This window comes from Anser anser, assembly GCF_964211835.1.
Source record: "Anser anser genome assembly, chromosome: 10".
In the NCBI taxonomy this organism is placed as follows: domain Eukaryota; kingdom Metazoa; phylum Chordata; class Aves; order Anseriformes; family Anatidae; genus Anser; species Anser anser.
In genome coordinates this window covers 6,463,328-6,478,505 of record NC_139730.1, presented here as the reverse complement: position 1 = coordinate 6,478,505, position 15,178 = coordinate 6,463,328, and the positions used below count along the sequence as shown (strand labels likewise).

The 15,178-nt window shown below is 47.0% G+C and overlaps 1 protein-coding gene across 5 annotated transcripts in view; it reads left to right on the top strand.

Annotated features, from left to right (window-relative positions):
* Positions 1 to 15,178, top strand: part of LOC310904726 (uncharacterized protein) — a 59,527-nt gene that overhangs the window by 39,298 nt on the left and 5,051 nt on the right. For 4 of the 5 annotated variants that reach the window (XR_014588572.1, XR_014588573.1, XR_014588574.1 and 1 more), the window contains 3 exons: positions 1,291 to 1,372; positions 8,560 to 8,796; positions 10,937 to 11,881. Coding sequence is in view for 1 of the 5 variants with exons in the window: in XM_083849897.1 (XP_083706023.1) it covers positions 1,291 to 1,372 (82 nt within the window). In the remaining 4 variants the exon portion in view is untranslated. Of the gene's footprint in view, positions 1 to 1,290; positions 1,373 to 8,559; positions 8,797 to 10,936; positions 11,882 to 15,178 lie in introns of those variants that run through there. The other variant, XM_083849897.1, reaches the window with a different exon arrangement.

Genomic DNA, 15,178 nt, shown 5'->3' with positions numbered 1-15,178 from the left:
CAAACCCATCTTCCAGCAGTGGTTTCATCTAAGACACTACTGTGACTGGGAGGCAGCTATTTTTGGTGGAATATGTATGAACTAGAGCTCAAAAACTTGGCTTGAGCCGAGGGCAGAGGTGGAAGATGCCTCACTTAGCCTGAGGAATGCTTTTGACAGACACGTTGTTGCCACATGGCTTGGCTGGAAAAAAAAGTTGTACCTTTCTTGCAAATGGAAAAAAAAAAGCACTGAAATCCTGCTGTAGGAACAGCAAGTTGTCTCTTGATCACATTTTTGGGTTTAAAACCCATTTGTAGTCCATCAACGAGGAGAAAATCCGAAGCTGATTCACACTTATTGATGGAAAAAAAATAAATCACGTTAGATCTAAACCAATCTCGTGTGAGTCACGGCTTCTTAAAGGCTGGGGACTGATGCTGAGGCTGTTAGCAATGCTTGGTGCTTATCTGCGAGTGGTGAGGTGGTGGCAGGGAGGGGTTTTGTGGTGTTTTTCCAAAGGCCTGATCATTTGGCTGCCTAATTTGGGAAGTGGGACTATCACAGACTCGCTCTTATCGCCCTTTCAGCAAGGCAGATAGCAGCCAGTGCATTACTCACCGTTACCCCACGGATATCTCTTTTTCTGAGTATGTGTTATAAAAAGGGGCAGCCGAAGCCGTGAAGCCTCTCAGCGCTGGCTGGAGCCACCTCTGGCTGGCTGGGGACGGACTTGTCCTTGTCACCTGCCCCGGAGGCTGAGCGCGCCTTGGCGGCTCTGCCCCGTTGGCACTCAATTAGCCGCTTCTCCTGGGGATTAAAGGGTGGGGAGAGGATAAGCTGTGCTGCAGATAAGTCCCCTAACTTGCCCAAAAATAATAACGGGAACTTTACTATAGTTAGGAAATGTAAATAAAATAAAAATAATAAAATCTGTTGCTTCCTTCTCCCTGACAGCCAGGTACGGGGAAGGGATTTAACCTCCTACCGGCACTTCGCAGCTTTCTCTTCCACATAGGGTTTCAGTGCCAGTGTGTGGAGTTCATTCCCATTTTGCAGATGGAAAAGAGAGCCATATAGTTCAGAGGTGCCTACAGCTTTCTCCTGAAAATCCATCCTCCCTGAGCAGTGATGCAGCATGGGGCGCAGCCTAGCCCACCCTGCACTAATCTGGATTCACCCCTCCATGTGTTCACACGTGCTAGACGTCAGTTGTGAGCATGGGCAAGCAGCAAATCTTCCTCTTCTTGGGATAGCTTGCTGTTTTGGTGCTGGATTAAGCCTGAGATTGGCTCTTGACTGTTCTTCCAGGGTAAAAGCAAGAGTTTGCAGAAGATGGGCTGAAGCTTTCGCTGTGGTTCTGGAGGATGCACAGGACTCCTTTCCAGCAAAGGTAAGCTTCCTTTTGTTGTCACTGGGGTGGTGAGGAAAGTAAAAGATGGGATGGGAAGTGACAAAGAGGACTTAAGGTTGCCCAGGGCTTTGATACCTGGTACTGGGCTTGTTGATGGTGTGACAAATACAGAGAACACATTGCATAGAAGCTCTTGGGCCAATTTACAGCAGAATTCCTGCTTTAACCTGCAAAGGTGTTGTGGTAGTAAGAAAACCTGAAGAGCTCTGTGGGTAGAGCCATGAGGTTGGCTTGGTAGGAGGGGGTTCAGGCGGTTGCACTTGCTCGTCGAGATGCTGGACACACTGACTGCTGTTACCGGGAAGTGGCTGCTACTTCCTTTGATCACCCTTAAATCTGTCCCGGTGCAAAGTGTCCTCCTAGCGGGAATCCACTGGTTTGTGTGTGCCACATGTAGAGGGGAGCAGGGACAGAAAGGGAGTAGTGTTCGTGCACAGCAGTCAAGAAGGATCAAAGATCTGCAGTTTTCATTGCCCAAATGGGTGAGCGATGCTGAAGTCTTTCTAGACTGATTCCAGCTGAACACAAAACATTTAAACCTTTTAAATCCTTGCTTCTGAATTATAGCTTAGACATCCAGGGCTTTGTGGCTTTTTTGGAGGTTCTCCCCTGGTCCCAAGCATATAGCAAGGCACCTCTGACTGCTGCACAGTGCGTGTTGAATGTTGAGCACAGTGTTCATCTTGCTGGCTCTTTGGCTGCTTGCCTCCCTTGCTGACCATGAGGGGAATTCATGGGAATTCTCGCTGGTAAAGAAGCAAACCCAAAGTGGTTGTGGATGTAAAATCTCATTTCCCACTTTGATTTGGTGAAGCCGAACCCAGTTTGCACCTCACCCTTCCAAGGAGACCCCGTAACCTTCCTGCTCTGCTCTTCTGCAATCTTCCCACCTAGGCTGTTTGCTTATCTCCTCACCAAAGGCTGGAAGATTCCTTCATGCTTCCCAGTACGTGGGCTTCAATGACGACATATCCGTAGTGGTGCTAGATATGAAGGCACTATTTCATTTTTTTGGCCTTGTTTGCATTATTTTTGGTTTGTATGTTTGGGCTTGGCATAAAACGCAGCGGAGAGGCTCTCATTTAGTCAAGGCCGTTTCTGCATTCATTGCAGATGAGCATGGTGCTCCTGGGAGCCAGTTTTATTCCAGGCTTTGCCAGTGATTCATTTCTGGACGCTGCCTGAGTGATTCCCTGTGGGCCTCAGTTTCCTGTTCTGTAAAATGGAGATAATACCCGTTTACAGCCCAGGGCTGCTTTGATGCCCTTACAAACTAATCTGATGTGTTTGGATGAAAGTTTCTATAAAGCAGATTAAAAAAGCATGCAGCTCTCATTCAGGGGCTTGTATGAAGTGATGGGGACTGTTGAATTCCTCTCTGGGATGAATGTGTCTGTGTTGAGCACTCAGACAATGCTGAACACTGCAGCAATATTCGTGTAACTTTTCTAAAAGCATCCACTGTTGGTGCCCATGGCAGGGCTTGCTGCTATTCATTCTTTTTGTTTATTTTATGTAAATCCTTTTTCCTTCTCATTGAAAACACAAACAAAAAAGGGGATGACAAAAAAAAAAAGAATTTTTCTCTGTAAGCCCCATAAAATCGATTCATCCTGACGGAGTTTTTAACAGTGCCAACCCTCTGCCTGTCCGTCCGATTTTAAAAAGAAACTCTCCGCTTTCTCCTGACTGTCATTTTATGGGGGAAAACATGAAAGCAGAAATGAAAGAGGTGCAGAATTGTTGTCCCCTCGCTTTTCTCCCCCGGCTCCCTTTATGTGCGCCCTCCCAGCCCCCTCCACCTCCCTCCCTCCTGCTCTGCCTCAGTTCCCATTGAAATGTCAAATGCAGCAGTTGTCTGCAAGTGAAAGAGGGGCTCCCTGGTGGGAACGGGCTGCCCTTCTAACCTGGAGGCCTCGGCTCTTCTCTTCTCCCTTTTTGGTGTTTCCCATCCCACTTTCTCAGCAGATGTTGTGTGGCTGTAAAGGAATGAATTTCTTTTCACCTGGCCATGTGAATGGGCTGGCACAGAAACTTATTCTCTCAGACTCTGGCAACAGAAAGAGATTGTTTCTAAGAGCAGTCTTTTTTTTTTTTTTTTTTTTTTTTTTTTAAGAAGATAGGGAGAAAAAAGGCGGAGAGAGAGAAACTGGCTGTATTTTAAGCTTCCTCCTTGGGTGCCAAAGGGGCCCTTAGAGTTTTGTTGCTGCTACTTTTGTTCCTTTTATAGCTCCGATTCAAGCCGCTGGGCTTTCAGCTCCCCTTTTGTCTTAGCCCCTCTTTTCCCAAGCAGTTGACATGAGAATGGCTGCAGCAAGATGGTGGAGGTTCACCCAGGAGCATTGCCCCTCGTTTCGTCCAGGGCTGCAGTTTTTGACTCTCTCAGTAGCTGATTTGTGGAAGTTTGCAAGCGTGTGACATTTCGCATGCTTTCTGCGGGGAAAAAATATTTACTTTTAGAAGGGTTCTGCCTGAAAATATGTAACAGCGTGGTGCAAAAATGCTCAAACTCTATCCCAATGTTGGTTTTTGTGTCACTCAAATATTTGAGATAGGAGGAGCACATTGGAAGTGGAAGAAATAGAGGGTGGGTGAGCTTTCACACTTTGTCCCTATTTTAGCTTCCTAAATAGTTAATGTTGCTCATTGTCCCCTGTAGCCTGCTTTTTCTCCCTTCATCATGAGTTTAGGCATCTAGGGTTGGTCAACTGCACTGCAGCAGAGAGGTTATGGAGAAGAGATGCTCGGCTCCCCTGTGCAGAGGTTTTTGGCCCATGTTTGGCTGTGTTTATTTGCTCAGAGCCCAGCTCTTTCTACTCAGGCTTGGTGGATATTCAGGAGCAAACTCCATACCTGGGATCACGGATCATATGGTCTCTTCCTGCCCCGATGAGACAAATGCACATGCTGCTGGTCCTGAAGAATGGGGTTGTCGTTTACTGATTTAATGAGTAAATAATGAGCTATTCTGAAAATACTGTAGGGGTGTTATGCCAGTGCTTCTCTCTGGGTATTTATACACATTTTAACCCCAGTTGTTTTTTTGTTGTGTGTGTGTGGTTTTTTAAAAATCTGAAGTTTATTTTTACAGTGGTGCTTGGAAGGCTGTAAATGATCCACAAGGAATTAACAGACAAAAGTCCCTGGCTCTGCTCCACCCTATTGAAGGCAATGGCAAAACTCCCATTTACTTCAGTGGAAGTAACAAGTAAGGCCTGTGAGAGTAAAAAATTAATCATTTTTACGATCAGGGATATCTTTCTAAGTCTTGGTCTTTGTACTTTATCTGACTGAGGTGTTTGGTGCTCATGTGACAAAGAAGGGCATAAACAAATCACAAACATCTCAGGTGAAATACGGATTCATAAAAGGAAAATTTATAAATCTGAAAGCTGTTGGTAAGCCTCAGTATTCAGACAATATTTTGGAAACCTGGACTCAAGTTCTGCCAACAAAAAATACTCGGTGTGTTTGAGAGGTTGACCTGACTCTCCATCCATCATGTATCCAGCAAGCATTTGAGAGCATTTCGCCTTTCCTTTTCGTAAAAAGTGCAGTTTTTGGAGATGCGGGACTGGAGGAGTCTGGAATTGAACCTCCTGCCTGGACAAGTGAACACGTCACAGATCTCCTGTAAAATCTAACCAGGAGGAGATGGTTCACCCCCGGCCAGAAATCCTGCTGTGCTTGGGGTTAGAAGTTTGTAGAAGCATTTTTCTCTGTCTGTTCTGGCACGTCTGATCTGTTACTATGTTAAATAATAGGATGGTGTAAGTAACTCAGAGGTACAGAGCTTATGTAGCCTGCTCTGTCAGTGGGTTCCAAATGACTTCATGAAGGAAGCAAATATCGCTATCTTACATCTCAGATGGGAACCTGAGGCTCTCTAGCAGGGCCAAATACACAAGGGTAGGGTTCGGCCCTTTCCTAAGTCCTAGTCTAGCATCTTATCCCCTGTCTTTTAAAAGCTTTATCCCTAAAACGTGTCTTGAGCTAAGGGCTCTGTATTGTAAAGTTTTCCTATTGATTCCTTCCCTGGAGTTTATGCCTTTTGGAGGAGATGGGGCATTGCTAATTGCTTCAGCTGTTCTTGACTGTTACAGCGCACTTGAGCAGAACTGTGCAGCCCGAGCATTTGTGCTTTGTAAAATAACCCCTCGGCCCTGCAGAATGGAAGGATTAACAAGTTTAGCCTTCTTGATTTGTTTTGAATTATTCTCTACACCATATTCGTCTAAGGCACAGCATAGCTGAAGGTAAGGCAAGGCTGTCGCTAGACTAGCTGAAGATGAGTGCCATGGAAATAAAGTGCTATTGTCCTTCTCCAAGCAGTGACATTGACCGAAATAAAGGACATCTGGGTAGGAAATAGCAGGCTGCTTCCAGGGAGCATCCATGGTGTACCTCAGCTTGCCATGAATGCTGCCTGTGCTAGGCAACGAGCGGAGGGAGCTGCAGGCAGCCGTGAGCCAGGCCAAAAAGAGAGAAAGAGAAAAGAGTAACCCTGAGAAAAAGGGGTACACTCTTCCCAACCATGCTCTGGGCTGGAAGTCTTTTTGTTCTTGCCTTTTGTTGCATTTTTCCCCTTCCTTTTCACACCCCAGCAGCGGGTCTCAGTGCTGGGGGAGCGTTGGATGGCCATGCCCCCCCACTCCTGCCCTGCCTGACCTTCAGGTGGGCTCGGGACTGTAGGGGGGCTGCAGCGGGTCTGGAGGGTGGGCTGTCCAATTTGTCCCAGCAAATTTCTCTGGGCAATATTTTGAAGAAGGCAGTGGTGGACAGAGGTGAAGTAGCTTGCCCAAGGGGAAGAAGATCCCTTTAGTGATGGTCTCACCTCTCAAACATCTCTTGCTGTCCATTTTGTCTTTGTTTCTCTGGGCTCTCTGAGGAGCTGTTGCCCTGTTAGGCTCTGCCTCGCCAGTTCCTTTATTACCATGTGTGGTTCTGCAACAAATCAGCACTGAAAATTTTACTAAAATTCTTGATTTAATTAATTCTTATTTCTCACATATGCCTCCCTCCCATCTTTAAAGGCTGGAGCAATGAGACCCTCGTGAGATCGGGGGTGCTGGAAGCAACCTAGGGCACCTCGTGCCCTTTGGCACAGGCTGGGGGCTGAAGTGCAGGGGAGGCTGCAGCTGTAGCTCAGGAAGCAGCCTCAAGAGGGAGAGAAGGCTTTCTCTCAGGCTTTTACAACCAACGTTCAAAGAGAAATGCCTTTAGAGAAGAAAAGGCTGGGCTTGCTGGCTGTACAAACCCCAGCCCTGCAAATCTGTTCAGTAGCTTTGCTTTCCGTGATGCTCCTCTTCTGTTTGATCCTCCCCTTCATTCTTACTGATGTCTGGGGACTGCTTTCTAAACCTGTGGACTAAAAAGCTGAGGCTGGGATGAGGCATCTCACCTAAATGATGCAGGTCTGAGTCTCTTCTCCTTGGTCAGAGATACATCGTCCCTGTGCACGACAGGACAAACAGACTGCACAGGAGGGGAACGAGCAGATTTGTTTCTTTGATGTGAAGGGTGCCCTGGCACTCTTTGGGTAACGACTGGACAAGGCCAGCACAATTGGACAAATGACCAAAATAATAAATAACAAATGGAAAACTACTTTCAGCAAGGAGCTGGCTCTTTACAGGCAGTAAGAGGTTTGCAGCACCAGCCCTAGCAGCAGTGTTGAAAGTTGTCCCAAACATGTAAATGAAGCAAAGCTCTAACGACAGGAGGCCAAGCCACCATGAACCCACTGTATCACGCTGTTAATAGGAAGGGGGCCTCAATTAATTAAACTCTTAAAGGGTGATGCAAAACCATCAGAAGAAATTTGCGGTGCACGTAAAGACAAAGCATGTTGCACCATATCTAATTGCCAGAATAATTATTTTCTGCTATGCAAATTACCAGGAGCAAATTCATTGCAGTACATTTATGTGTATTTAATTATCATCAAGAGCTGGAGTTGAGGGACTAGATTTAATATGTTTGTAATGAAATAGCCAGAATATGTGTGTGTGTTTGCAGAGAACTCGTTATTTCACCACAGCTGGATTTGTTTATTTTAAATAAATCATTATGGCAGATACAGTTTTGCATGTTTGCCCATTTGCCAATTTATCATAAAAATTGTGGTTTCAGTTATATGGGTGGTTTCTATCAAACACACATGACCCCTCTTGCTTGCAAGCTGCATGTTTCTGTGTTTTAAGGAGGAGCTCAACTCAAAGAAAAGACGTTAGTTCATGTCAAATATAAGAGCAGAGGAGTAGGAGGAATTAGGATGACCATCCTTGAGAAGAAACCCTGGGTGGGTGTAGGTTTTGTAACGGGCCACGGGTCTCCATACTTTCAGGATGACAGTTTTAATTCCAGCCTCGCCCATTTGTAAGCCAAAATGGTTTTTGCTGGATGGTTAGTCGGTGGTATACGTAAAGAAAGTCAGTGCTTTTGGTTTCTAGTGAATATTTTACATATTCTCGTCATAACAAAAAGCAACAGAAGTGCGTGTGGGATGCAGGAGCACTGCTGCTGGCCCCGACATGGTTCTTCCCCTCTTTTCTGGATAGTGCTGTAAAGAAGATGCTGGGATATCAGTTCAACTCTGAAGTTATTAGAAAATATTAAAACTGGGAAGAAATAATTTTGCTATTTAAATTTTGTATTTTTATTGTTGTCTGTTAATGGAGCTCTTAGAAAGAAACATCTGACTCTTGTGCCAGGGAAAGGTGAGATTTGCAGGGTATTCAGCTGTTTTTCCTGGGAGGGATGTATTTTATTGTCACTTTTAGAGAGCTCAGCAGGCTGAAATTTTGCCTTTTGATTGAATCCCATGTATTCTTGTGCTCATTGTGTGTTATGTGTCTTGATACCACCCCACATGTGTGGAAAGCGCATTTGACAGGTGCTAGGACACCACAAAGTGAGAAGGAGGGTATGGTCCTGGACTATTATTTCCGTGGGTCAGCGTAGGTGGCTGCTCAGCCAAGACAAATCACGTTGCGTAGTCTTCAGGAGCGTTGCAGCCAGTTCAGGAGTGTGCAGCCTGATCCTATTGAAATCTCTGGGGATCTGCAGCTCTGGAGATACTGCTCCACGTCAGTTCAAGCTCAGGTCAGGAAAATGGATCATTAAAATTCTTCTGCCTTGTGTGTTTTACGCTTCCCTTGCTCTAGAAGCAGTAACCTGGATGCAGCTGACTTCTGCCTGACACTCAACAGTTTATTGTGGTCCCCATCCCAAAAACGAGCACAGAGGCTCCCAAGCTGACCGGTTCTCTGCATGCAGCAGCGGTGCCAGGTGAAAAAGGGGTTGCAATGCAATTAGCAAGACCAGCCGTAACCACAGAGCCATGCTTGGCACTTTGCTTCCCCTCGTGGATTCAGGCACCAGCTGCACAACACAAAGCAGGGGTAAGGAGGGGACACAAAGGCACTGTGCTGTGACGTGGGGGTGGGACAGGGCCAGCTTCTGGTGACATCGCCTGAGCCCCAAGGGTGCCCACCGAACCCTTATTTGCAGTGTCCCTGTGCTGGTTTGTGTATAATTGATGGGCCCTCCAACGTCCTGCCTCCCCCTCCTCACCAGGACATCCTCTTCTGTGTTCGTTTATTTTTTAAATAATTAACAGACTTTGCGACTGCCCGTCTATACGTCCCCCTGGAATTCCTCTCCAGCTGCTCTCATCCATCCCCACAGCTCCTCCCTCTCCTTTGCAATGCTCTTTTCCTTTCACCGTGTCTTAAAAGGGTGCCTTTTGTTTCAGCTCTGCTGTGCAGTGAAATCTCTGGGCACTTTCTGGATGGGGTTCCCCTCGCGGCTTGATGGTGCCCTGTAATCTTCCTTTGCCTCCTAAGTGCACAGAAGCCGTCACTCCTACAGAAACCGATTTGGGCCTGAATAATTCTTGTAACTCTTGTCTATGGGGCACCTTCTTTCCCTCCCCAAACTGCCTTTACAAACCTCCTGTCCCTGTGGTGTGAAGGGCTTGGTGCAGCTGAGGATGGACCAGGATCACCCTTCTTACCTCCGCCTGGTCCCCTCCTATGCACCCTCCACGTGCCTGTTGGTGGCTGCAGCTCGCTGTGGTTTGGCTGGCACCTTGGTGGGTACAGCTGGGATTCGAGCAACCCAGTGTGCTTCTTCTGTAGCTGTTGGTGGCAAGGACAAGGGTCTGCTCCCTCTCTTCCCGATGAACCTGCCTTGCTATCGTATGAGCAGTGCTGGCTTCAATCCTGCTGCCACATTGGGCTGTTCCCAGAGCAAAGTCCTAGTAGCAGAAGAATTGCTGAGGACATTTGCTCCATGTTTTGTGCTTTCTGTAAATCACCAGCAGCAAGAGGAGGTGCTGCTGTCCAGGTGGAAACGGTGATCTGTGTGTAAAAGCCCTGGGTCCTGGGGAAGTGCTGGTCTATGGGCATTTGTTTGGGAGTGAGAATTGCTGGGACTATGCTTGTTGAGCCTGGACCTCTTCCCATTGCCAACAGAAGACTTTATCAGATTGTTTCTCTTCTGCCTCGTGAGGACCATCTCCCTGTGTTAATAACTTTATAAATAACCTCGCTTCCCACCTTCGCTTGCCTTGGCTTGCTGCTCCCCAGACCCGCCTTGTAATTGATGCTCAGCCTGTGGCGTGGCCGGGGGCTGTGCCAGCAGCGCACGTATTCACGGCGTGGCGGGCAGATAGGACCCTCCCTGACACCATCACTCACAGCAAACATCAGACACGCAGCCGGCTTTGATGTGGCTCCTGGGTTTGCAGCCTCGAAAGGGGGAATTTCTGGAGCCCCGTTTGCACTGTTCCCTGCACCAGACGTCGCAGCAATGCCATAATGGCCAGCAACATTGCTCTTGGTGCAACAAGGGTGCTCTGAAGGTTATAATACTCAGGGCTGGGGCAGGGAGGGTGGGAGATAGGGCTGCTGGGGGGCACTTGTCAGGGGACGTTAGCCCTGCAATTAGGAGAAGCCGAGGAGGAGGGAAGGGAAGACAGCAAGAGCGATGCTGCAGCAGGGAGGGCTTTGTGTCAGCAAGCAAAGCTTTTCTGCTCAGTGGGGCTGCTGGGATTTGCCCAGGTCTCCTCCCAGACAAATTAACTCAGTACAACACCTGCTCCTTTAATATGACCAGGCTAACTCCACTGCAGACCTGGGCTTTCCTTCTCTCTCTCTCTCTCTCTCTCTCTCTCTCTCTCTCTCTTTTTAATGATATGGATGCAGGCTGTGAACTCCCTTCTCTCGTTTTTTTTGCTCCCCAACCCACCCTTTCCCATGGAGGGGGAGATCCGCTCCCTCAGAAACATAACTGGGGGAAAAAAAAAAAAGAACAGTTGAACAGTTGAAAGACTTAGAACAAAACCTCACCAAAAAAAAAAAAGAGGGGGGAAAAAACAAGACCAAAAAAAAAAAAAACCAAGCTGGCAAGAGGTGAAGGGTATGTAATTACTATTCCTTATGCAGCCTGCTAAAGCTGCATGTTTTAACCATCTGAGGACAGCAGGGAATTTTCCTTTCCAAGAGTCAAACGTGGGGTTTGCATTTTGTTTCTTTACAGGAGGGGTGTGGGGAGAAAGAAGTGGACTTCGTTTTCATTGGGATTAGCTAAAGCTCCTTCCACTTTTATGTTGGCAACACGAGGTTTCGTCAGACCTCTGATCCTGCGCTGAATAAAAATATAGCATTACTGTCAAACTGTAAAAACGGAGAGCTTGAACTTAACTGGATTAAAGTGCATTCGCGGCAGCAGCCTTTGCTTCATGGAGCCATGGCGTGTGGGGCTGCTGCTGCAGTGCCCGAAGCAGACGTCAGCCCCGCCGGAGCATCCGGGGGGTCCCGTTCCCTGCTGCTGACCGGGCAGCCTCTGGCTGGGTGTTCCCAGGGAATATTTCTCTAAATGGTCCACTCTCCCCTTGCTGCAATTCCATGGATTTATCCTTGACGAGGCACCATTGGCAGCGGGCTCGCTAATCAGTAGGGTGCACCTCATCTTCATGGAGATGTATGCACGTGCTTCAATTGCAAATAAATGCACTGAGCCCTATTTGCCTGTAGTTTGGCATTTGCCTTTCCCATATGAATAAACATCCCTGGCTGCTTGTCCTCATCCTCCGTGCACTTTGAGAGGGCTCTCACAGCCTGTTTGCCACCGTTGGCTCTTGGTTTGTTGTTTGGACACTTTTCTTGTCAGATTTTGCAGGTTTTCCCCCTTGCCTAGGATGAGGCAGGATTTTCCTGACCTCCTCTGATGGTCCGATGTATTGTGGGTTTAATGCTACATTTTATAATGGAGTTTGAAGGCCTGGGAGAACCCACTTGTGCCACGTTGTGTGCTGTGCCTCCCGTCTTGATGAGCGCTTGGATGTATCCCCATATGTCCAGTAATGAGCATGGGCTAATTGCCTAGGCAGATAGAAAAATAGATAGGTAATTTGTAGCTATTTAATTTTACATTAGGCAGAGGGATGTAGGGGCAGAGGCTAATGTTGTTGGCATTTCTTTTCAGGGTTGTTAACCAGATATGCTGCCTCTGGGGCATAACAATGCCTCCCTCGGTAGCGCTCTCTAATACTTTTATTACGTTCTTATTAATTTAGCAATGGCCTAAAGTCTGCGAGGCACCTTCCAAGGCATGATCCCTGCCCTGAGGACCTTACAGACTAATTCCAAGGCATGATACAACCGGGGATTACTCAGTGAGGGCAAGGGCCTAATGGAGTACGAAATGGTTTCTATTAGATAAATGGATAAGGATGAATCAGTGGAAGAGTTAATCACGTCGCTCCCTGTAGGCGCGCGGGGAGAAGCATCTCCTTAGGAGGTCAGCGGCGTGGCTGAGCTCAGCGAGGTCGCTCCAAGCAGGGAACGTGGATGGAGGTTGTCCCTCACCTCCCATCTTCTGTCGGAGCAGAAGCAGGGTGCTGGGGAAGTTTTAGGGGCGAAATCCCAAAGCTGTGCCTTCTTGCCACGGGTTCCAGCTCTCTGGGAGCCAGGAAGCGAGGTCCCAGACAAAAGAGCTCTCTCCAGGAGGCTGGGGAGAAGCCTGGAGGGCAGCGGGGGCTGCGAGAGGCTTTCTGCGCAGGGGTGGCCCCAGCACCTGTCCTCCTCGTTTGAAGCCTGGAAGCTGCCCGGCGCAGCCACGGCCGCGGGACAGATGGGGCTGCCGGGCAGCGACAGCTGGGGGGGCAGAGGGCAGCAGGGATGAAAGCGAGACGGGCAGCCCTCCCCGCGCTGCCGAGATGGTGGGGAACATTTGGTGGCCATGTGGCATCTGGCAGCAGCGCTCGCTTCTCTGGCATTTCCTCTGGTGAAAGGAAAAGCAGAGCAATTTGCTCCCGGGAGGCTGCTCTGCCCCGACCCTTCGGCAGGCGCTGCGACACAGGCCCCCCTCACCAACCCCCAGCCCTAGGTACACATCCTCTGCCTTGATTTACTCCCTCATTTATTTATTTTTTAAAATTTATTATTTTTTTTTAACTACCGAGAAACAAACTCTCTGCATCACTTACTTTACAAAGTAGTTGCTCTAGCAACTGGATGCGGGGTTTAAAGTGGCCGGCTGCGTCGTCTTGACATCATTGTTTGATTTTCAGTTGCTGGAGCAACAGATTGCTGGGAAGGACCAGCGAGGTCGAGGTTCCTCTTTCTTTCTTCCTCCACGTTGCTTTTCTTTAGGCCTCCAAGCACCATCGCTGGTTTGCCTTTCACTGAAGACACACACTGTTAACATATGATGGGAAGATGTCAGGCTGTATTAGAAGAAATGGAGGGTAGGTCAAAGGCTTGTTACAATGGGAGAATTCCTACAAAACTGAAGGGAAGAAAAAAAAAAAAGAGAGAGAATGAATGAGCCATTATATTTCCCAAGATCAGAGCGTCAGGGAAGACGTGGCTCCAGCACACTCAGTGTTAGCCATTTGCCATGTAGCATTTTTTTGTTAGTTGTTCTGAACCCAAGTTTTTCCAAACCAGAGACACAGCTGGGCTAATAAGCAGGGAATGTAAAATGTCATCAGATATAACTGTATAAGTCAATACCATAACTCCTTAATTTCCTCTTAATGTAACATTACACTTATATTGTCCTTCTGATATTTTTCCTTTCCCTGTGTCATCTCTGGCCAGAAAATAGCCTTTTAATCCACCCCAGAATGCTTTCTTCTGTAGTGTGGTACATGGGACAGCGATTTACCTAATTATTTTTTTTTTCCTTAAAGTTAAATATTCCCTATGCTGATCATTCAAGGCTCTGGCTATAGCCAAGAGGGTGGTGGGAGGATGTTGCAAGCACCAACGTCACCTCCTACCAGGAGTATGGAGGGACTGTGTCCCTGGTGGGACAAGGGTATCCTGAAGATGACATGCTGAGACTTCAGTAAGCAGCATAGTGTCCTTAATGGAAACGCTCACAAACAGGAATGCTTAACTCTATTTTTCTGGGCTGAGACATTCTCCTTTGTCTTTTTGCTCTGTGTTGAGGCTAGCAGCATCCTGGGCCTGGCTGAGCTCTCTGGGTGAACAAAAGCCATCTTCCTGCATAAAGCTCATTGTGGGACTTGGCTGGGTTTCCTCTCCGTTAGTGTTTGCAGAGCTTAAGGTGACAACAGCTACAGGCTTTTTTTGGTGATGCTGAATTTGCAGTTCTCTGGGTTTGAGTTTTAAATTTCATCCTGGCACGAGGCTGACCAGGCGTGGTGTGAAGGCCAGAACAAGGGGGAGGCAGGGTGATGCGTGTACTGGAATACAGTTTTGGCATTGTGCACTAAAATAGCAAGAAATGAGATGTCAAAGGAGGGCTTGTTTTTTTTTTTTTTTTTTTTTTCCTCCAAACATTTTATGCTTCAAACCTAAATGATAATCCACTGCTCTTTCAGGAGGCTGAACGTGTCCCTGATTACCTGACAAGATATCCATAGGTTTTCAGTTTATATTAGTAGATGTAGAGTGGCTTTAAGGGATGCTGTTGGATGGAATAGGATAAGTGAAATGTGAAATGCAGTCTTTAACATAAGTGTAACTGGAAATTAAAAGTAAACTTTGAAAACAAAATAAGAGAAATAATACTAAAAAAAAAAAGATAGAAAACTGTTGATATGAAGATAATGGAAACTGTCATTAAAAGTTACTTAAAAATGTGAGCTTTTGTTCTGAGAATTCCTCCTAATGTGTCTGACCATCCAGCTCATTCCAAATTTCCATAATATATACGTATGAAGTGCAAACTTTTTCACAATGAAGTTATGGTTTCAGTGTTACACCCTCGCTGCCCACAAAATACACAGACTTCAAATTAACAAATATACATGCCTCAAAGTCTACACAATGCCGGCCACAAATATGCATGCAGGAATGCTGGTTGCTAGAGTTCGGAGTCAGCTATTAGCGAACAGTTGTGTGGTGTTCAGATAATTTGTTCTTAAATGCCACACACGTACCACATGGTTCAGATGTGGTTTGGGGAGCCACAAAATGGGATTTCAAACTGGTTCTGTCCCTGCTCTTAAACCCAGAGCTCAGTTAGGGCTCAGATGCATCGCAGGCATCCCGAGGCTGGGATATTGTGACTAGCTGGGTTTTGTGGAGGCTAAAAGGCACGGGTGCAGCTGCTTATTAGAGAATATGTGCACGTGCCAGCCTGCAGTGAAATGTACTTGAAATAACCTATGGTATATGCCTCTATGAGGATGATGGCCCTGATGATTTAGCTATTTCTGTTCCAGCTTGAATTATTCATGTATTTGAAAACACTCATGAATTATTTGTGTTTTCACTAAATATATAATTTAAAAACCCAAATCCT